Source organism: Arvicanthis niloticus, chromosome 5 (genome assembly GCF_011762505.2).
Source record: "Arvicanthis niloticus isolate mArvNil1 chromosome 5, mArvNil1.pat.X, whole genome shotgun sequence".
NCBI lineage: Eukaryota > Metazoa > Chordata > Mammalia > Rodentia > Muridae > Arvicanthis > Arvicanthis niloticus.
The window spans coordinates 84,217,279-84,239,959 of NC_047662.1; the positions used below are offsets into that span (position 1 = coordinate 84,217,279).

Sequence of the window (22,681 nt, forward strand, 5' to 3'; positions counted from 1 at the left end):
GGCCACTGGGGAGGTACTGTGGACCAAACTGTGCCCACCCATCCCCAAATTCACGTATTACTATCCAAACTGCAATCATGGCTGTTTCTGAGGCCAGAATGATAGGGAGGTAATTAGGGCTAAATGAGATCACCACAGTGGAGCCTTCATGATGAGATTAGTGACTTTATAATAGGCATTCTTGGGCCACAAGAAGGCTCAGCCAGTAAAGGCAATTTGGTGAGGCCTGATGACCTGAGTGTCATCCCCGTGACCCACATAGTGGAAGGGGAAAATTGATTCCCATAGGTTGCACTCTGACCTCCACACACTTTATGACATGCCCTTGCTCCAAGATAAATAAATAAATGTCCAAAAGTTATTCTTGCCAACAGAGAACACAGTGATTGTCTGCAAGCTTGACAGTGGCCCCTCCCCAGGGCCCAAGCCATCTGACCCCTGACTTGGCTTCAAGTCTCCAGCTTTGTGAAACACTATGCCTCGTGTTCCATTAACTACCCAGGCGGTCTGTTACCACCATACAAGGAAAGTAGCACAAAGACCCCTGTTACTTCCCTAATATGAAACTTGGACCCATCACCTCACCTCGAAGCTTGGATCTCCTCATCTGCAAAGCACAGGTAACAGGGCTGTCACATAAGATTTAATCAGTGTACACACAAAAAACATTTAGCAGAGTACTTAGCCCATTAATAATGATTTGCTATTAGGTCTCTATGAATTCATCCATCTGCCAGGAGACCTCACCAGAGCTGGACAAGTCCTAATCTCTCCAACATTTGGAAGCTCAGAAACAGGACAGGAAGGAGTATCACTGTTTCCTCCTCAGCTTGTTCCACTGTGTTCTCAATTTCAGCCCCACAACCTACCCTAAACAGACGCCCATGTCCCTTCTTGATCATTAGGTCCTCATTGGTTCCAGGCCACCCTATGGGGGCAAGAGGTGCTGTGTGTAGTGACAAGTTGGGAGTTTTGGGTTCTGTAAAAAACACATAGAAGTATTGTAAGAGTATGATTTCATTTTAATCCCAGGTTTGGGATATGGGGCTGCATCAAATTGTCCACAGCAGCTGACTATGATTTGCCACATGTTCTATCAGGGGTGTGGTTTTGCCAACTGCAGATAGTTTCTGGAACTGTGTGGTGCTGGGAATCCCGGGGACGTTTCAGAAGTTTTATATCTGCTAGGTCCCCGAGAGGTGGGTGGGTTGGTTGGTAGATTGTTGGTAGTTTGCTTTTGGTTGTTACTGGTCATGGTCTGTTAAGTAGTGATGTGCAAAGAAGAAACAAGAAAAAAAATTAGATATCCTGACCGCAAAGATCAAACTCAAGAAGGAGTCTAATGATAACATCACCCCTTTCCTTTCTATCTTGTTTTCTCTCCCATCTAGTGTTAGGGGGTTGAAAGGATAGGGAAAGAGTGGAGAAGGGTGGAAGAAAGAAGAACCCACAAAGTAGCCAACACCAGTTACAGCTGTGGGTCAGACAGACTGTGTAACTCTCACCTGTTTGCCCATATACCCTGCAATGTTGGTCAAAAACACCTACCCTGAGCCTTCGTTTCCATGTCTATTATGTGAGGGTCCTTGCTGGATACAAGGAGAGGTGGGGACATCTGTAAGGAGTCCAGCTGGGGCACTGGCCTGAAGTGGATATCCATACAATATTTCCAATAGTTATTATTATAATGACATTGGTTCATGATGTCACTCTGGCCACCTTGAAGCCTTCCCAGCATGATGGAGCCATGTCTCTTCTGCAGAAGTCACATCTCCCTCCCATAGGTGACTCTCGGAGCTATCCAGAATGCTTACAGACTCCTTTTGGCACACCTGGCACATGTGACTCCACTGTCCAGCCTCTCAGTTATCATCTTGTTCTATTTTCTTCAGAGCTCTGGCTACTATCTGAAAATGTCTTGTCCATTAATGACTTACCAAACCCTCCATCCCTAAGGGCAGCCTGCGTACCCCTGTACCTCTGACATACGATAAATGTTCCATAAATACTGTACTTCTTTAATGATCAAGGGAAGACTCACCTCCTGGTAAACAGACATCACTTGGGACTTCTATGTGTTGTGACTCACAAGGGCCCACTGGGACAGTAGATAGACCCATGCTTAAGGTAGCTATACCCATCTTCAATAATCCTGGGTAGAAATGTACCACAGAGAGACTCAGGGCACGGAGCCAACTCAGGTCTTGAGGCCACATCTCCCGACCCCTGGGACCTCCAGCCAACTCACCAGGGTTCTGGAGTGAGGAAGAGCAAATGACTTCCTCCGAAGGACAGGTAGACTCTTAGTCTTCCCCCCCTCCCCCCCCCACACACACCTGCCACATTCTAAACGGATATGAGCTTGCTCTGGAAATCCAGCTGCAGCTGTGTGTGCAGCCTGACCCCCCCCCACCCACACACACACCCGACTCAGCCTATGGAAGATGGAAATGAGAAACAGTCTCTCTCAACACAGGTAGGCATGACAGCAGGGCACAGAGCCACCGGCTCCCCTTCCTTAAATACTCGTGGTGCCAAGGACACAGGCAGCTTCCATCTCTTCCCCAACTCCTGCACTGAGATTTACAAGCCCGAGCCTCTCTTTTTCTCAGCTGCTCCACATTTAATTGGGTGTCCTAATAACAACGGCATCACACAAGTGCTTAGATCACTTTGAATTAGTGGTGCAGCTCCTTCCAACTTCTTAAAAATTTTTTTTCATATATCATTTTTTAAAATAGAGCTCATTATTTTAATTATATCCATTTAAATGTACAGTGGAGCCCTTGAATATTCTCAGCACGAATCATTAGGTATATTAGTGGAAAAGCACTCGGAATCTATCTACATGCTGACACTCCATAATCTATTCTATTTGTGTCGCTGTAAAATAGATTTATATATAGATAACTACAAAATAGTTGCTCAAGATATGCTGTGAATTTTATATTTAACCCGAGTCACACTTCAACATAAAATCCAAAGATGGGCACTAAAAGGGTATTTCTCAGTAAGTACCTGCTCTCCCTGCTCTCTCTGGTTACTGCAAGCATGGACTGCCTGGAGAGAGGCTAAATGGGTCTCCCACCCAAGGACACGCTAACATCTCCTGCCTATCTCATGGGTAATGGTTCTCCCAGTGTGGTCCTCGAGGGCTTAGGCAAAGGCTCCCAGGAACCAGGAGGTTAGGGTGGTGAGGATGGTCCTGAGCAAGACTCCATTTCCTTCGTTTTCAGTAGACAGACACAACTTTGTTTTGTTGCTTGACATAAGATTATTTGAACTTTTCCTTGTAGTGGGGAGAAGCTTCCCCTAAATACATGTTTACATCCTAACCCCAGAATATACATTCTGGGGTTTTTACTTCTTTTAACATTATGTGTATGTATGCATGTTGATGCGTAGGCTTAAGAGTGTGTGAGTATGTGTGTGTGTGTGTGTGTGTGTGTGTGTGTGTGTGGGTGGGTGGGTGTGGGTGTGGGTGTTGGGGGTGCTGGTTACAGGCAAGACACTGACACTGGATTTTCTTTGATCACTCTTACTTTACTGAGGCCATACCTCATCTGCAGATACAGTGTGTCTCCCTGAATCCAGAGTTCATACAACTATTGGTTGCCTGGCTAAACAGCTTGCTCAGAGGATTCCCTGTTCCTGTCTCTCCTGTGAGTGCTGGGGTTATAAGCATGTCACCACACCCACTGGCTTTTGTGTAAGTACTTGAGATCTGAATCCCGATCCTCACGTTCTATGGCAAGCACTTTATCCACTGAGCTATCTCCTCTGGTATGAATGTGAGCTGATCTGGAAAGAACGGAGGTTCTCAGATGTAAGGATATTGGAGGTGAACGAGTCCTATATGCATTAGCAAGTGTTGCTGAGAGCACAGATATTTGAGACAGAAGAGGTCCCAGAGAAATGGAGGAAGCTATTTGACATCCTGGTAGATGTAGCCATAAATCAAGGAACAATGACAGCTGCCTGTAAGAGAAGGTAGCACCCCCTCCCCCCAAGCATCTAGAGTATGTGCTAACCTGCTGGCCCTCCAATTTCTGAATTTTGGCTCAAGATTTTGAAGGAATAAACTTCTGCTGCTCTAACCCACCCAATCTGAGGTGCAAACGGCCCTTCTTCTCTGTAAGGGATGTATTCAAGATTCCCTAACGGTATATGCTTGAAGCTTGGGCTGTGCTGACACTCTTTCTACGTGACCCACAGCTCTGCCACACTGACCAAAGGCACCCTGCCCTTCCACTGTGCCTGTGCTCAGGCCTCTTTGGCATCATGACTTCTGTGCTTTGGAAACATTATTGAGTGACATTACAGTTACTCAAACAGAAGTGGAGACAGCTGAGGTAAGAACCAAGATAGCTACTAGTGAAAAGAGGTGGGTGGCATATACATAGACACACAATACACACACACATACCATACACACACACCACACACATACACATATCATACACACACACCATACACATATACATACCATACACATACTATACACGTATATATCATACATATGCATACCATACACATACATACCATACACATACACCTACCACACACACATACCATACACACACACACATACCATACACATACCATACATATAGCATAAACATGCACACAGCATTACATACACATACCATACATGCACATACATATACACATACCATACACATAGCATACACATACACACATACAGAGTAGGGATTCACTGACTGGCATCCTGAGCATACCAGGACAGCATGGGATTTCACAATGCCATGGAGAATAGTAAGTCACTGAAAAACTTACAAGCTATTTATTTCTGGAACTTTTCTGTTTAATTTTTTTTTTTTGATGTAGTTCTGAAACCACAGAAAGACAAACCGCAAGCAAGGGAGGAGTGTGGGCAAGGGGGACTACTGTAACTTGTTGGCTAGGCCACAAACCACACTACAGAGAAATCATTCTGAAGCAATGGCTCCAAGCAGCAATCTGTGTGAACCTGACTCTCCCCTCCCCCCAGCTCTCACTCATCTTGTTCCTGGTCACTGTCCTAGGCATGTGGCCAGTCTCCTGTGCCCAGACACTCTGCATGAGACCCCAGAAACCATCTTCCTCCTCTGAGTTTTACCCACCCACCCACCTGAGTTTCCAAGTCCTGCTGCCAGATCGGGAACCCAATGCACAGAAGAGGGCTAGCTCCGGCACAACCTCCAGCACACAGCAGCACTTCACTGTACAAAAGAGGGCTAGCTCCAGCACAAGTTCCAGCACACAGCAGCACTTCACTGTACAAAAGAGGGCTAGCTCTGGCACAACCTCCAGCACACAGCAGCACTTCACTGTACAAAAGAGGGCTAGCTCCGGCACAACCTCCAGCACACAGCAGCACTTCACTGTACAAAAGAGGACTAGCTCCAGCACACAGCAGCACTTCACTGTACAAAAGAGGGCTAGCTCCGGCACAAGCTCCAGCACACAGCAGGACTTCACTGTATACAGGTAGATAAAGGACACACCCACGGTCATAAAACTCTTAATGATGACTAATCTAGTGGAAAAACAATCTGGCTTCTACTGTTGTTGTTCAGTTATCACAAACCCCACGGCCTAAGAGAACATCATCAAACAGATTCAAGGCCAAAGGTGCACAATTTTCTGGGAATGGTGGAGGACAAGTCCCAGGTGACCCTGGGTGCCTGAGCCAGACAATGTTGTTCTTAGGCACAATTTCTCTAACATTCCACCAAAAAAATGCTAACATACAAAGTTCTACCCAGTCCCAGTAAATGGAGACGTCAACTCCCTGGACTTGAGCCCAGCTTCTGCTGTTGACTCCATGGGACTGATTCTGCAACCCTTTTGGCCTTTTGAGATAGGGTCTCACTACGCTGCCTAGGCCAGTATCACATACCTGAGCTCAACTGACTCTTAAGCCTCAGCCTTCTAAGTGGCTGGGTCCATCAGCACAATGATACCATGCCAAGCTTCTGGGGTTCAGTTTCTCTACCTGGAGATGTCTAAAGCCCATACAGAAGTGAACTCTGTATGCACAGGTGTATCTCTTGCTATAAGCAGAAAGCTGTGTGTTCACCTGTGCCTCTAAACTCAGCCAGAGGATCACCCTACTTCTTCCAAAGGTGCCATTTACTCTGGTGCTCTTGGTTTTAAAATGGTGTTAATGGTGAGAGGAAAAAGCCCGCCATTACAGCATCAAACAGTGCCTTGCGTTCATTCTCTCCAGAACATACAGACGCAGGGATTTGAAATGAACTGAAACAAACTGCAAACCTTCCCGGGCCTGTGACTCCATACAGAGGCTGACCTCAGATCAAGTCCACCACTCCCCACCAAGCTGCCCTCCCACTGATGACTTAAGTTCCTTGACTTAAGCTTCCTGTCAGTGAATTATCACAGACCCTGCCCTTGGCAACACTGTATCAGTCTACAGGTCGCTGGTCTGCACTGCATCACCAGGGCTGCTTTTCTGAGGCCCAGTAACCTCTACTGTTCCCTCCCAGTCTCCACCCAACATGCTGTCTTTCTTCAGCCTCTCTCCTCTACCCAGCTCTTTCCCCAACTTTATGCTAACTCATCTGGCCATGCCTGTGTGTTTTGTGGAATTCTCATCTCTCCAGACCTCTATACAGTAGCATGCCCTCAAGGAGCAGTCTTGGGACCTCTCTATGCTTAACCATGTACTCCTTTGGTGAGCTTGTGACCCCAAACCTCTGTTTGCTTGCCTATATCAGACAAGATTCTACTATGTAGCCCAGGCTGACCTTGAAATCATGAACCTGTCTCAGCCTCCACCTGCAAGAGTATACCATGTATACATGCCCATATCTGCCTCCAGCCTTCACACTTTTAAATATATTAGCTCTACGATGCTAAGGCTCGGGTTGACTCCTCGAGCTTGGGGCTGTGCCCCACTGTTTGACTTACGTAAGCACCCGTTTGACTCCCACTCTGCACCTTCTAATAGTTATCTCCAAAGAAACAGACAGCAAGCTGAGCAGCTGTTTGGGGCAGTCCTGTCTCACAAGCTCTTCTCATGGCACTGGGTGTAAGACACTCCTGTAACTGCAGCCCTCCCCGAGCTGACTAACAGACAGAGATGCCACCCTCTTGCCTGGACTCCAGACTTATCCTTAACTTCCCTTTCCCTCATCCCAACCAACAGGCCTGAATTCCAACAAGTCCACCTGCAAAGTGTGCCCTGAAACTCCCCTTACAACCTGAGCCATGCCTCCACCTGGAGCCACGTCCCCTTTCAGGCTACAACCGCTTCATAGCAGTTTTTCTCCACTCCACTGCGCTGAGATGTACGTTTGACAACAGACAGAGTGATGCTGACACTGATGATACAGGTCGAGTCACTTCTCAGCTCAAAGCTCATTTATTGCTTCTGAGATTTCCCCTAACACCACCTATCATCTCTCTATCTACCTCTTCTGCTTCTCCAACTAGAATGTGAGCTACAAGAAGACAGAACTCGATCTCACTGATCCACTGTCCCCAGAAGAGTGGTGGCACATTGCAGGTGCTTTCTAAGCCTGCTCACTGGGGAAGTCAATGGTAGCACCCATAGCCTCTGACAAGACCAAGCCCTTTCGATCTCTATGATGTGTGTCCAGCTGTGGCACTTCACAGTTGGACAGCTGCTCCCCACTATCCCACACGGCACCTTACAAGGCAGGCGTTTTCTGCATTCCAGGTAAGAAGGCAAGGACAGGAATACCAAGTTGACTTCTGCATTGACAGCTTCCTAATGACAGAGAGAAGACACTACCTGGGTCTGCCTGGCTCCAAAGCAGAGGTTTTTAACTATTTGGATAGGTTTAGTTTTCACGTCTCAAAGGAAGAGAGGGTAATAAAATACCTGTTGGCTGAATTATCCCATGTGGAACTCTAATCAGGAACTCCAAACAGTGACTGGATCTCATCTTCAGCTGCCTTCTTAAGAATCCTGGAGAAGCCACTAGACACAGTAGCTATGCAAGTCTGACACCGAGTGAAGAGTGGTGGGTGGGGTTCTCTCTTCTATAGAGAGAATGACTCAGGCTTGGTGTCCACTGCCAACCTCTAAACCTCCCTGATGCTGCTCAAGTGGCTGCTTACTACAATGTGTTCTTTGGACATACAGCTAAGAGATTGGCTTCTGACTGAGAGACTGGGAGGGTGATAAGGACTCTGGAATGAGGCTCTGGAGAGACGGGACCAGCCCAGGGCCTGTACTTGCTGGTCTGCCTGTTTCCAATCCTTGCTCCATTGCCTGCCCATCAACAACCCTCCAAATTGTCTATGCTTCCATTCCTGTCATATATGGCTGATATATTTTAATAAATAGTCAAGAAGAAAAGATTAAATTAATAGATTAAAACTATTAACGTATTAAACAACTCTTAACATTCTAGAAACTCAAAATAACCTACAATGCATAAATACATCATTACTTTGAGATAATTCCTAGGCACTTAATTTTCTTCAATGCACGGTGTCAGTCAGCCACAACACTGAGTAATATTGCCGCTCAGAGAGACAGAATAAAGATTTAAATATTAAGAGAAAATTCCCTGGTTAATTGAAAACTAATGTGGGGAATAGTAAGAGACCCTGTCAAGTCACATATGCCAAGATTCAGCTACTGGGGTGTTTTGCTTAATATTGTCTGTAAGCTCTCCCAAATGTGTTCTATACCTTGCTCTCACACCTAATGAGACCAAAGCTCCAGACAGTAGTGCCCACACAGCATCCTTTGACTAGGCAGATGAGGAGTAGAAACCATGCAGGGGTCTGCCCTACACAGACTTGCTACAGGACACACAGGCTCAGAAAGACCCTAGAGGGCAGGTCCTCTATGGGCAGTTTTCATGCAGGGCTCAAAGCCAGAATCAATATTCTCTTTCTGCCCACTAATCTTATTTTTTGACTAGGCTCTGACTCAGTAACTCTCCTCCTCCTCTTCTTCTTCCTCCTCTTCTTCCTCCTCCTCCTCTTCTTCTTCCTCCTCCTTCCCCCCTGCTGCTCACTTCTTCCTAGGACTGACAGAGGGAGACATCCTCACAGGATCGCTGCTCCTCTCCCACCCTTTAGTCTTATGCTAGTAGTTGTTCTGTAGTCCTTCCCTCTGCTGTGTTTCCTCCTCAGTCCCCAGCCAGACAGTAAAACCATACAACATACCCAACATGTGTTGTAACTAGCCATCTCTAAGTGCAGCACTCTCCAGGGAGCACCCAGCTCAAGGATTCAGCTCTCAGACCTACAAGAGACTCTGCTCTGCTATCATCCTCACGAGGGCCCAGAGAATGAGAAGCTAGATGCACAGCCAGCTAATGATAGATTTTCTAGCCTGTCCACTGCACTTCTCTTTGTGTGTCATCAGGAATGGTAATGCTGACCACTAAAACAGTTCAGAAGATTAAAGGACAGGTGTGTGAGGTACTCAGTATGCTACTGCATACAGCTGGCTCTGTCTTCTTAGGCTCCATGTTCATATTGCATCTAAGCGCTAAAGTGTGTGTGTGGGGGGGGGGCATGGACAGAGTTTTATCCCTTGACATTACTCTCTAAGCTGTACCGTCTAGCAGCCAATCACAGGGCATTTATCTGTACTAGTTATAAATAACCCAGAGGCAATTCAAAGCATATGGAAGAATATGCAGAGGTTACAAGCATATACAACACACTTTACAGAGGGGACCTGAGTTTCATAGGATTCAGTATCCTTGGTGTGGGTGGGAGTCCTGGACATCCCCTATCCCACACAGGCATCTGTCCATATCAGGGACCCAACAAGCAGTCATTTTCTCTAGTCCCTACAAAGGAGACAAAATGTGACTTTTGCTCAGACTATGAAAATGAAGGCCAGCCTCAGCTCATTGGTGGAACGCTTTCTACATGAAGAGACCGGAGGAATTTTCAGCCCCAATAAAAACAAATGGAGTGGTGAGCATGGCTGCCCTCCAGCCAGCAGCAGCAAAGATGAGGCAGAGACTAGGGACACACTGCATGAGAAACAGACAGGAAGAAAACAGAAGGTAGCTATGAAGTAGGGGAACCTCCTTTACCACTGTGCTTTGAATGGTGTATAAGCAAGTTCCACCTTCTCCCATCAGCAGAGTCAAGTTCCCAGGAAGAACCCTCACTCCACCCACTCAAGGTGCACACATAATGGGGTGCAGGATAGAGACTCAAGCAAAATTCCCATGTTCTCTATGCAGAGTGACCCTAAACACAAATGCCCTTTAGTGAAAGTGACTGGTGGGTCCTGATACCTCTGAGGGAGCTTGTGCTTTTCTCTGTCTCCAGTGGACAGCAAGAGTTGTAAATGAAAATTGAGAGAATCTACTCTACTTACAGCCTAGGCTTAACAGTAACTGATTAAGCAAAGAGTGAACTCTGCCTACTAGAAAAGCAACCAGTTCCTTGGAGCAAGGGCACAAACATTAGAGTTGACCTAGTGTGTGAGCAGGTACAGGCCCCACACTGCCTAGAGTCTGGCAGAGGGAGAAGGCCATTCCTGGGCATCAAATCCAAGCTCTGTCACTAAGCTCTGCCATAAGCCTGGAGCCAGAAGCAGAAGCCTCTGACTGAAGCAAGTCAGTGCTCACAGAATCCCGTCCATCCACACGGTTGCCTTTCTCTAGTGACAGATGAAGGTCACTGGAAAAGGTCAGTGCTAATGAAATGGGTTTGTCTGGGACAACCTTTATTTTACTGCAAAAAACCCCAGCGTGCTAACAAGAACCACTCTTTAAAGAATGGTTATGCAGGCTCACACACCTGGTCGTGATTACAGAGGCTACTGGTAAAAGGCCTTGGCTTTCAGGGTAAGACTCCACTAAGCCCAAAGCCATTTACTCTCACTGGGTGACCTTGGACATCTCCAACTGGCTATGAAGGAGGAGACTAAGCACCACCACAGTAGGTGCTTTGAGGAGAAAAGATGGTATGTATAATGTCAAGGCACAGTGACCAGGTCCCAAGGGACCCTCAGCAACCAAGCTCCAACCTCACCGTCTCCCCTACCCAAGCCAACACGACGGTAAACATCGACTACAGTAGAAGCTCACTGATGACCTCTACAGCTAGGTGTTGTGCAGCGGGCATACACATCTTAGCACACTGAGATGCGGAACTGACACAACCTCCATTGTACAGATGAGGAAAACAAAATGCACCAATACACAGAGGGCAGGTAACAAGCAGGAGGTGGCACACCAGGATCTAGACCCAGGCAGACTCTATATGGAGTGGCCCTTACCTGGCTAGAGTGAAGACAAGGAAAATGTGCAAGCAAGCAAGCAAGCAAGCAAGCAGAGAATTCCAAGGTCAGGGAGAGGGGACCATGCAGACATGACTGCCCAGTCTGGGACTGTCCCAGGACCAAACAGGAGGCTTCTCTCAGTTAGTGACCTCAGAGTTCAAATTATAAGTCTGTCCTGTGTTACCTCTATGCCTACCTTCTATAGCCCTGATGATCTGAACCTGGAACTATTTCTGCCAACATTGCCTTCTCTTTCCTGATAGACTACACCTTCAAATCATGAGTCAAAATAACCTTTTTTTTTTCTTACGTTGCTTCTTGTCAGGTGTTTGGTCATAGCAATAAGAAAATTAATGATAGAATTTCTCTATGATTTATATTACAGGTCACGCATCACAGACTACATTCAAGTAATATATAACAGGTTATTTCTTCCTTCTTCTTACTGTCATTTACGTCATTGTTGTACATTTTATTTTATATACTCTATAAAGTCTTAATTCCTTCTTACAGTTGTCCTCTGGTGTCTGTAGAGCTTCCTTGCAGGATCTACTGTGGATGCTGGCACTCAGGGATATTAGTCCTTTATACAGCAGTAGCTCTTACAACATCTTGCCCTGTACCCCTCCCCACTTAAAGGCAGAATGATCCTTTTCAAATCAAATATCATGTCACCTCTCCTCAAAAGTTCTAGTGGCTCCTGATATCGAGTGCTGTAATGGCTGAAGTCTTAATAATGGCGTCTGAGGGACTAGGCAGGCACACTGCTCTCTTTACACCAATGCAAAGGACATGCCTCAACTGCAGGGCCTGGCACCTGTGGTTCTCTCTGGCTAAACTACACTTCCCTCAAAGGACTGCCAGGTTTGGTCTCTTTCATTGCTTGGGCAAGTGTCACCTCCCAGTTGATGTCTTTCATGACTAAGCACCCAGACCGAAGAGGCTGCAGCCTCTCTTGGTCTCCATGCCATATGGTCTCCCTGCCACCCTCCCTGATCTTTCTGCCATGACACTCATTAGATCCCACAAGCAGATACTTTACATATTTGTGCCACTAGAACCCCAACTTCTCAAAGACAGGGCCTGCAGTCTGTTGTGCCCACTGGAGTATTATCAGAACCTAGGCAGTTAGTATCTTACAGAATGGATGGATGGATGGATGAATGAATGAGAGAGACCTGGCTTTTCCCATCTTCAGGACCCTGTGTACCTGCCACATACAAGTATGCAGTTATCCTCTCCTATCTCTAGCTGCCCAGAGGGTTTGACTAGATCACTAGGATCTTTCCACCCTGAAAAACCTTCCACAGGCCAAATGAGCACCGTTCTTCAAGACAGCACCCTCAGAGCTGTCTGCATCTGCTTAATTATGAAGCCCGCAATTCCTCTAGAGCTTTGCAGTTAAGGCCCTGCCCCTTGGAACAAGCAGCATTTGGCAGCTGTGGAGGTACACGTCTAGCTGCTGTGGCAGTTCATGTGTAGCAATCTGCACATCAGATCAACATTTGCCCCAGTGTTGGATCACTGGGCTTGTAAAAGGAGCCCAGCTTCAGTTGCAGGAAAGGACCGCAAACCACACTTGCCTGTTCCTTAACACTGGAAACTCTGCTTCTCCATGTCCCCCTCAATTTAACTGCTAATTCCTTAGCACCCCATGCTGTTGGGAAAATAACAAAATTGTGTATCCTAGGCCAAAAGGAGGGCATGGGGATGAAAGGGCACTTGGAACAATAGAAGGGCACCCTGACAGACTGGGAGGGTGGGCTATCCATCCTTCAAGGTCATTTCTGCCCATGGCTCTCTAGACTCGGTCTTGATTTTCCATCTGAAACCATCTCAGTAAGCGCAAATGTTCCAGTGTCCCCCATACCCTAACTGGCCAGGGTCACATTCTCTAGAGTCCCTAGCTAAAGTGATGCTTTAACATGTCAGTCAATCCTGGGGACAATAAGCTTCTCAACAGCCACGCTGTGTGGTCATTTAGAGCAGTGGTTCTGAACCTGTGGGTCGCAACCCTTTTCAGGGTCAAAGGACCCTTTCACAGGGGTCTCTAAGACCATCAGAAAACATGGATATTTAGGTCACAATTCATAACAGTGGCGAAATTACAGTTAAAAAATAGCAACAAGAATAATTTTGTGGTTGGGTCATCACAACATGAGGATCTGTGTTAAAAGGTCACAGCATCAGAAGGTTGAGAATCACTGATTTAGAGGATACAGTTAGTTCCAATCACAGAATCAGAATACCTACCCAGGAAACCTTACCCTTTTTCCTGTCTTTTTCTGTTTTGAAATAGAGTTTCCCTAAGTTATTGAGGCTAGTCTTGAACTTTCTGCAACCCAAGTAGACCTTAAACTTGTAATCCTTCTGTCTCTCAGCCTTCCAAGTAGCTTGGGTGATATGTCTAGACCACCAGGCCCAGCTACTCACTAGACAACAACCCTACCCCCTAACTGGCTACAGAACTCTTAACTGAGCCCCTCTACCTGGAGAAGCAGGAAACCAGAGTAGGCAAAGACCCCAGAGAAGTCAGAGGCAGCCTGGACTTTCTGCATCCTTCCAACTGAACAGTCTGAGACCCATCAATCCCTCTACCTAAGCTTTCACAGAGAAAACTCAGAATAATACAAATACATCCCTCATAAGGGGTTCAGTCTCTAAATATATGTGGTAGAGAGCCCAGGCTGGTCAGAAAAGATATCACACATAACCCTTCTCCTACCCTTCCCTGGGTAAGAATCAGTATCAACATCTACATGCCTCTTCTATTGACTATCGCCATGAGTCAGTGTGCAGCCACCACCCCCTAGCACTATGGGGAAACCCATCTATGTGCTCTGGTTCCAATGACCCAGATATATGCTCTGGATAGATTAGATTAGATATACATTAGATGAGCATAGGTGCACCATCCCTATTGGAGTGATGGTGCGGATGGAGCCTCATTTCCCTGCATAGCTGTGGACCCAGCGCTTAGAACAGTGCCTGGCACAGAGAAGCCACACAAACTGGCTGGATCAATTACCCCTTGATCCATCAAAATGCATAGTACACAGCACACAGCACAAGGCCTACCACAGAAGGTGCAAGGCAGACATAGAAGAAGGTGGGAACAGCTGACTTCACCCTCACTTGAGTGTAGGAAAGGGGAAGGCACCATCTCTGGTAAGTTTCAGGTCTGACACAACCACTCAGTCTTCTCATAACCCTGAGTAGGATAGTTCCTTGCCAAGGCCTTGGTATCCCCACATGTACAGTAAGACTGTAGATTATACAAATTCCCAGGACCCTTCCAGTTCTGAGCTTCTGATTCAAGAGCACTTGCAAAAACTACCATTCAGGCTAAGGGAGCCACTGCTTTGGAGGCCAAGGTCTCACACACAAAATCTACTACCAGGTTCCAGGAGAAGCTATATCCTGGGTACTGCTGGCTACAAGTTTCACCATCAATGTTTACCACCAATGTTCACAGGCCTGGCCTGAGCAACTCCACCAACCTAAGCTCTTCAATTGTCAACTTGACACAACCTAGAATGACCTGACAAGAGTCTCAACTGAGGAACTGTCTACTCTGGATTAGCCTGTGGGTATGCATCTGTAGAGAACAGTTCTAAATTAACTGTATGGTAAGACCTAGCCCACTGTGGGTGGTATCATTCCCTAAGCAGGGGATCCTGGACTGTATAAAAGTGCATACGTCAAGCTAAGCACAAATAAGCGAGTGAGTGAGCATGTGTATTTTCATCCCTCTCCCCCCAACACACCTGCTCTTGACCAGCTGTTTCAGGAAACTGATACACTGGCTTCCCCACAATCATCTACATCCTGGTTTGTGAGCTAAAATAAACTCTCTCTCTCCTCCAAGCTGTTTCTGTCAGAATATTTTATCATAGAAACAAAAATTTTAAAAAATATCTCCCCCATTCTAGCCTACACACCCTGCATCACCTCACTTACCTGTGTCTTGTATTGTGTAAAATATCTACCTGACCCCACGAGGTCACATGGGTTAAAGGGACCTCCGACCTGGTGTCATGATGCCCAATTCACCATGCAAAAGGCTGCAGAAACAAAGTTGAAACTATTGCCTTTCAGCTCAAAGAGCATACCTCTCAAGGATTTCCAAAGGGTGTTTCCAAGGAATGTTCACTAAGTAGGTGAATCTCAATAAAAGGGCCCCTTGGTTCATGAGGTTTAAGAAACATGACGTCATCATCCATTCTCTCCTCTTTGCTTCCCCACCCAAGCAAGTACATAATCACATTTAAGACTAAAGTGTCTCACAGCAATTTAAAACAAACAAACAAACAAACAAACAAACAAAAAACAGGTTAACACTGTCTATTACAGTGTTCTCCTGGTGAATTTGTCCATAGAAAGTGCCTTCTTTATTTCCCCTGCAGTCCCCCCAAACCATCAACATTTTAAAGAACTGGTGTTTGGGGACCCACAGGCAAACTTTTCCAAGTGGCAATCAAAATATGACCCCCTAGTCCAGCAGGTGAGCCCTGACTGTATGTGCCAGGGAGCCACCTCTCTTCTCTGTGGTTTACTTTCTTCTGCCTCTAAGGCCTCAAAGGTCACAGGATCACTCAAGCTTTGCCCAAGACACAGCTGCAGCACCAGTGCTAACCTTATCAAGTGCCAACTGAGCAACACCACAGCTTGGGCCTTATGGTTTTAGGCCTTTATGTCTTTTCTCCCTTCTCTGGCAATACCAACCCAACTCTCCTCTGGCCTTCCTCTCACATCTCCTGCCATCCTCACGGGTAAGGACAGTCCTCTTGTCCAGCACATGGAAAGCCCACAGCCTTGGAGTGATGGGTTCAGAAAAATAAGCCCAAGCTCAAGTATGTGGGCCCGGGAGTGCCATACTTCTGAGGTATCCTGAAGTTGCCACTGTATCTGCTTAGCTCCCCGCTTGTGCTCTCCCCAACTTTAAGTTCTCCAATGATTCATCACAAATGCCCACAGAGGGTGCAAGGAAAAAACTGGCCATCAGCTCATACACTTGAGGATGCATGGGTGCCCCTTCTCTTTCCAGTGGTCAAGACCAGGGACAGGGAGGGGGTGTGGTGTGGCAAGGGATGTACCTGTTAACAGCACTTTTCTTTCCAGGTGTACTGGCTCCGTCCACCTGCAAAAGAAACCCAGAACACCTCCATCAGTCACTGCAGAAGATACAGGTTTTGGGTACCACTACCACCCTGGATGGTGCCCACAGAATAGTCTTCAGAGAGTCAAGGCCATAGACTGCTTCATCCCTCCAGGCAAGGCAAGAGGGAGTCAGCACACCTACCTACTCACAGCTGCTTGGCCCTTTAAATCCAGTGGAGAGCCCACTGCCAACACAAGCCCCCACTGCCAACACAAAGCAGCAACCACATGCCCTGGGGATGTGGCGAGAAGTAAGTAACTAGTTAAATCTGAGATTGAATTGCTCTGTTTTTATTTTCAGCTGGGATTTCCAATAAAACAGTGGCTGCAGATTTATTCCTACCAACCGGAGGGGAAAAATCCCATTATGTTAAAATATTCTGTCCCCCAACCCTATGAGCAGAGGAAATCAAGAGAGGGCCAGCTCTTAATCTTTTTATTTAGGGGTGAGGGGGATGGGGAGACAAAGCTGACCAAATGAAATTTTCACAAATCAGAAAATTCTGGTTCAAATGGAGAGACTACAGCCCTGGGAGCTTCTTCTAGTCTTAGGAGGCCTGACTGACAATGTCTTGGGGTCATCACTCTTAGTTCAGGACTCAGGAAGACTTTGGCAAAGAGACCAAAGGAGGCTACAGGAACATGAACAGCACCAAGCTCCTCCTCCCACTGGCTACAGGCACTGTCCTTCTTGGCTATCTCAAAATAGTGGCAACCATAGTAATTCGAGGAGAACATGTCCGAAGTGCAAGAACATGTGTCCCAGTGTCCCACTGACCATGCCCCATATTTTCAAACACTCCTGGCAAGGTCTGTGGTGCACCTACTATTTCTGTGATAAAACACACACACACAGCCACCCTGCATGCACTCCTGAGTGACAACCTCCCCTCTCTCAGATCAAATTCTACTGCTCAAAGGTCATGATCTTTTTTGTGTTCAAGCTTTCTAAACTTCGGAGTTGTGGATGAAGGGCCAAGGACCTAAAGTAAAAACATCAGCTGCCTTTTGATATGTGCTTATGGGAGGTTACAACCTCGTGAAACCACAAGGCTGGGTTTGATTTGAACAAACTGTCAATAAGAGTTTCATCCCCTAAAGCCCATGTTCCCAGGTTCTCTTAAAACCAACCAGACCAAACCAAACCAAACCAAACCAAACCAAACCAAACCAAACCACCAGGTAATCCAGTAGTGACATTCAGTTCATAACAGGCAAGTAGTGGTGACATTCCTGCTTCTCCACAGAGCCCATTCCTCCCTCTCACTTCAGATCCAGCATCTGCTTGGTCCCTGTGAGTGTCCCTATAGGCTCCTCTTGGCTACTACTCAGTGAATGCCAGTGCAGGACACAGATGTCTCTCCTCCCCTGTAATGCTCACAGTGGGTCCCAACTCAAAGGCTCAAAGACTTTGTTTATCCAAAGTCCCACAGTTATGTGTCCAGACCAAGGACACTCTAGAAGCTACCCTTCTCAGCCCCAGAATCCTTTGTCCTCTGCCAATATTTTGAAAGAGCCAAGTGGAATTCCCAATCACGACATATAGCCAAACACAGACAATTTAAAGACAGGAAAGGTGCTGCGTACATATATGGTTTGGAAAGAGTGACAGCTTGTGATTTCAGAAGAAACAAAGTGGAAAGAGGTCTGCCATTTCATGTAAGCAAAGGAACTGGATCAACTACAGCCTCTTCCCTACACCCAATTTCTCAGACTTGATACAAGGCTGCTTTTGTGTTCAGGTCCTACAATGCAGATGTTTGATTTTGAGAGGTTTTAAAAAATATTGTAAAATTCCAACTAATCTCTTGCCTTTCCGGCTGATCTCTGAGTATGGATTTATAATATTTTACATACAATTTTAACATTGTCTTTTTCTACACAATTTTTAAAAGGTTTATTATTTCTGTTTATGTGTGTGTATCTACTTGAGTTTATGCGCACCACATGTATCCATGTGCCTGTAGAGGTCAGATGTGTTAGATTTTCTGGAGCTGGAGTTACAGGTAGTTGTCGGGTGCCCTCTGTGGGTTCGGGGAATGAAACTCTAGTCCGAAACTCTGGGCCGCTACAAGAGCAGTACTTTCTCTTAAACACAGAGCCATCTCTCTAGTCCTTCCTGCCCATCACGATTTTATGCCAGGCTGGCTAGGTCCAACACAGTGAGTGTGCAGCAGGGAGGAAGGATGGATGCTCCATTTGAGCACATGTGACAGTCTTCAGCTGTTTCTCTGTCACTGACTCATGGCTTCATACTGTTGGAAGTCACTCCTGGTTGTTTTAACTATTCAAACTGTTGTTGAACAAGTTCTTGCAGAGAATGGGGCTGGGTTGGGTGGGGGATGCTGGCTGGCACCAGGTACCAGAGCTGCTAAAAGACTATCTCGACTGGGGAATGCTCTCCCGTTCATAGCCATGTAGTAGTGCTGGGAAAGGATGAGGATGGATGGGCAATGGACACAGGGAGGAGACTCCAAGACAATATGTCACTATCGCAGCAGCACATAGTAAGCACAGCTTTTGTGACTGGCATGAGACTGATATAAATGAGGTCATGTATGTGAACCTGTTTAGTGTGGACTGGACAGGGACAACCATCAGCAGTCCCAGAAGCAGTCACAGAGGCCAACACTTACTGGGTCTAGGAAACCAAGGCTCGAGAAAGCAGAATGGTCTGCACGAGCTGCAGAACCAGCCTGGACTGCCCAGAATCCCTTGTTCAAGGGGGCAGCTCAATAGGTTCTACCAGGCCACCACAACCCCAAGACTATCTCTAATGGCCCAGATGACACCAATTACAGTTTAGCATCAAGTTCAGGTAGGGCCCAAGTTGTGACAGTTTAGAAAATGTGACTGCTGTGGTCACCTGTCATCCTCTGCTAAGAAACTACATGCTCCAAAAGGACCCCTCTCCTTGCCTTCTCACACCCTGGTTCTGTCTGTGTCTCACTGTGAGCCTCAGGCAGGCTTCCTGTAAACCGACACTCTCTAAGGGTCATAATAGGGGCGGGCACAGAGGGTAAAGCTGACCCTCCCCCACTCCTGTGCCACCTCTGACTCTATGTTGAGTTGACCCAACCTCTACCACCAATGAGATATAGAGGAGATGGGCCCACGGGGAGCCCTCCTCCTCGTTCTTGCTGGCTGGGGGCAGACATGGCGGCCCTCCAGCCCCTATCTGGTACCTCACCCTCGTTCCCAGCTCCTTCCATTCCTCGTCCCCCAGCTTCTCTCCAGTACCTGGGCGAGGCTAGTTTTGATTTCCTTCCTCCCTCCTTTCCCTTCCCAGATACATGTTAAGATGTTCTTTTCCATTTTCTTATTAAGGGTTTTCTTGGAAAGAAAATATTATTCCAAACCCAGAAATTTTATTTCTAAATTTGTGCAAATGTAAGTTGTAAGACATTAGCTGCATTTCACATTTTGTGCAAATGGCAGAAACAGGCAATTCGTGTGCTACGGGGATGGGGGCTGGCCAACGATTTCGATAAAATAAACCCTTTTTTAATTTAAATGCTAATGCACTGAATTAAAATTTAATAACTGAGGAAATTGAAAAGCCGAGCAGGAATATTGGAAATAAATCCAAGCAGAAACAGCTGAAATTAAAAATTCTAGAGAGTGGGAGGACAGCAGCTAAGCTGTCTTATATGATTACATTTTTTTTTTTTTCAGAATGAAGCAAAAAAAAAAAAAAAAAAAATCCTATCTCTCGCTGGCTCTAGGGCAGTAAATCCACAGCGCTGTGATTTATTGCTCAATTTTCCTGAGGGAAAAAGGCTTTCTTTCATGCTGAAATATTTCATAAATTTCAAGCCAGCATAAATTCTTAATTTAAAAGTTATGGAGGTCACATTTAGTGCATGGTACAGTTCCAAAATCTTAAAGGCATAGCAGCAACCGAAAAATAAAAAATAAAAAAAGAATAAAAAAAAAAGAAAATGTAAAAAAGAAAAAAAAAAAGAAAGAAAGAAATCAGGTTAGAGTCTCTCTCTCTCTCTCTCTCTCTCTCTCTCTCTCTCTTTCTCTCTTTCTTTCTTTTTTTTTTTTTCATTTTGGTTTCAATTCACAAGTGAGATTCCATTCTTAAAGATTCTTCCTAGATGGACAAAACCCAACCAGACATATGGAGAACCGGTGTGTGTTTGGAGATCAGCTGTAAAAGATAGAGATGAAGATTTAATTCAATTAGGAAAGGGTTTTTTTGTCTTTTTTTTTTTTTCTTTTCATTTTTGTACAGCCACTTGAGGAATTCCTGACAAAAATTTCCTCCTGGCTGGGAAGGGGTGAAGGTGGGGGAGGGGGTAGCCAACGTAATTGCTTCTCTTAGATCTCCAATCTTTTGTGCACTGTGATATATTCATTTGTTATACAGCTGTTCAGTGGCGGAAAGAATGCTGGGGCACCCATAATTCTAAGCAAATCAATCAAAAATTAATGATTTGTCATGCTTGCACAATGGAGGAAAAACAGCTCCTTGGGTCCTGAATGCCTGATCTCCAAGAAGGAAATGCCTTTCTATGATAAGAGGCTGTGGAAGGGGGACCACACGTGATCCAGCACCTCTGTGAAGGTGGAGGGGTCACCATCTTGGGGTGAGTATGTTCAAGATGGCACCAGGACAGGCCCCCACACGGTGCATTTCCATAGTGGTATAATTAGGTTCTTGGCTTTGCCATCCCCATCCCCCATGGCAACTTGAAAATCACTTCCTGTCTGGAGGACTGGCTGGCTCCCCTCCTCCAGTGAGACTAAACTGGTCCCTGTACATTGTTCCCTCAGCACTGCTAAGACAACACCACTAGCACCTCCCACCATTGCCATAGGGCTGGGGCCACCCTTCTGGAGTGCCTGGTGAACTACGCCAGACTATGTGTCACTCCTTCTAGGCCATGTCTCCAGCATCCAGCTCCGGGAAAATACTCAACAAATACCACTAGATTCCCTTATAGGGATTGTTGCTCAGAAAATTCTGTTTGCAAGATTGCTCTGATGACCAGACCACACTGGGAATGCAGCATGTGTATGAGAGTGCACACACACATGTGTGTGCTTGTGTGTGCTCACATATATGGAGACAAGAGGCCAACATGAGGTATTTGCTTCAATTACTTTCTACCTTATTTTTTGAGCAAAGGCCTCTCAGGAATTCAGTTAGACTGGCTGGTCAGGGAGGTCCAAGGACTCCCCCCTCCCCGTCTTCATTTCCTCATGCTGGGATTACAAGTGAACACTGTTCCTCAGTTCTTACATGGGTGCTGGGATCCAGACTCAGGACCCCATGCTTGTGCTGCAATCATGTTACCAACTGAGCCATCTCCCCAGTCTTCATCAACTGAGTTTCAATGACCAGTTCACACCCCACTCCCTCTGTAAGCATTTCGTGAAAACCTACTATGTGTCAAGTACTGTGCTGAGTTCTAAACCAACAGTGGTCAGTACACTTGGTTGTTTGCGCCATCCCAGGGACTAGAAACCGGCAGGCAAAGGAAAGGTCTCTGAATGCTCCATCCTACCAACTCACATGAAGGTCACATTCTTAAGTGTCCATAGAAGACATGTGTATATATGGGGGTGCCCACATTTAGAACGCATGTTACCTCAAAAATTTAAATTAAACTTAAACCAAATTAAAATTGCTACGGAGAAGCCCTAGCAAGCCAAGAAGCAGCTATCAGAGCCCCAGGACCCGGCCAGCGATGTTCCTTACTATTTATGGAGGATGGTTAAAGAACTGTAGCCATGTTGACATATCCCTTTCCTTCCCAACGGACAGCATAGCCTCCACATTAATCACCCATCCTTCCCCGATGAGCAAGGACTCAGACAGGGAGTCTTCTGCCCATCATTCATACAGTGCCTACCACAAGCTAACCCTACCCTCACAGCACTTGCAGTCAAGTGACAGATGGTTAGGTACCATTCTATCTAATCAGTCAAATATGTATTATTTAAAAGAGTTCTATGCAGGGGCAGACAAAGGCGGAAATGTTAGGAATGCTGGGCACAAGGCCAAGTTGTGGGTTATGAACAGAATTAAAAATGGTTAGGGTAGGCATCACTGAGAGAACAGTAGGAGGTGAAGGCCCGGCCACGAGGTATCCGGATCAGGGCAAATGGCCACTGCAAAGTCCACAAACCAGGAGTGTGCACATATAGTGAGCTCATGACCAGCAAGGATGCTGATGGGCTGGGCAGAGTAAGTGAGAGAGACGAGAAGTAATGAAAAGTCAGCTTACACAGGGCCCTGAGAGGCCACTAAAG

General features: G+C 46.3%; 1 protein-coding gene across 7 annotated transcripts in view; it reads right to left on the reverse strand.

The window, feature by feature from the left end:
* Znf618 (zinc finger protein 618) overlaps positions 1–22,681 on the reverse strand; it is a 167,790-nt gene that overhangs the window by 64,149 nt on the left and 80,960 nt on the right. For 6 of the 7 annotated variants that reach the window (XM_034502815.2, XM_076934825.1, XM_076934828.1 and 3 more), the window contains exon 2: positions 16,354–16,397. In XM_034502815.2, coding sequence (XP_034358706.1) covers positions 16,354–16,397 — 44 coding nt within the window. Of the gene's footprint in view, positions 1–869; positions 980–16,353; positions 16,398–22,681 lie in introns of all 7 variants that reach the window. The other variant, XM_076934826.1, reaches the window with a different exon arrangement.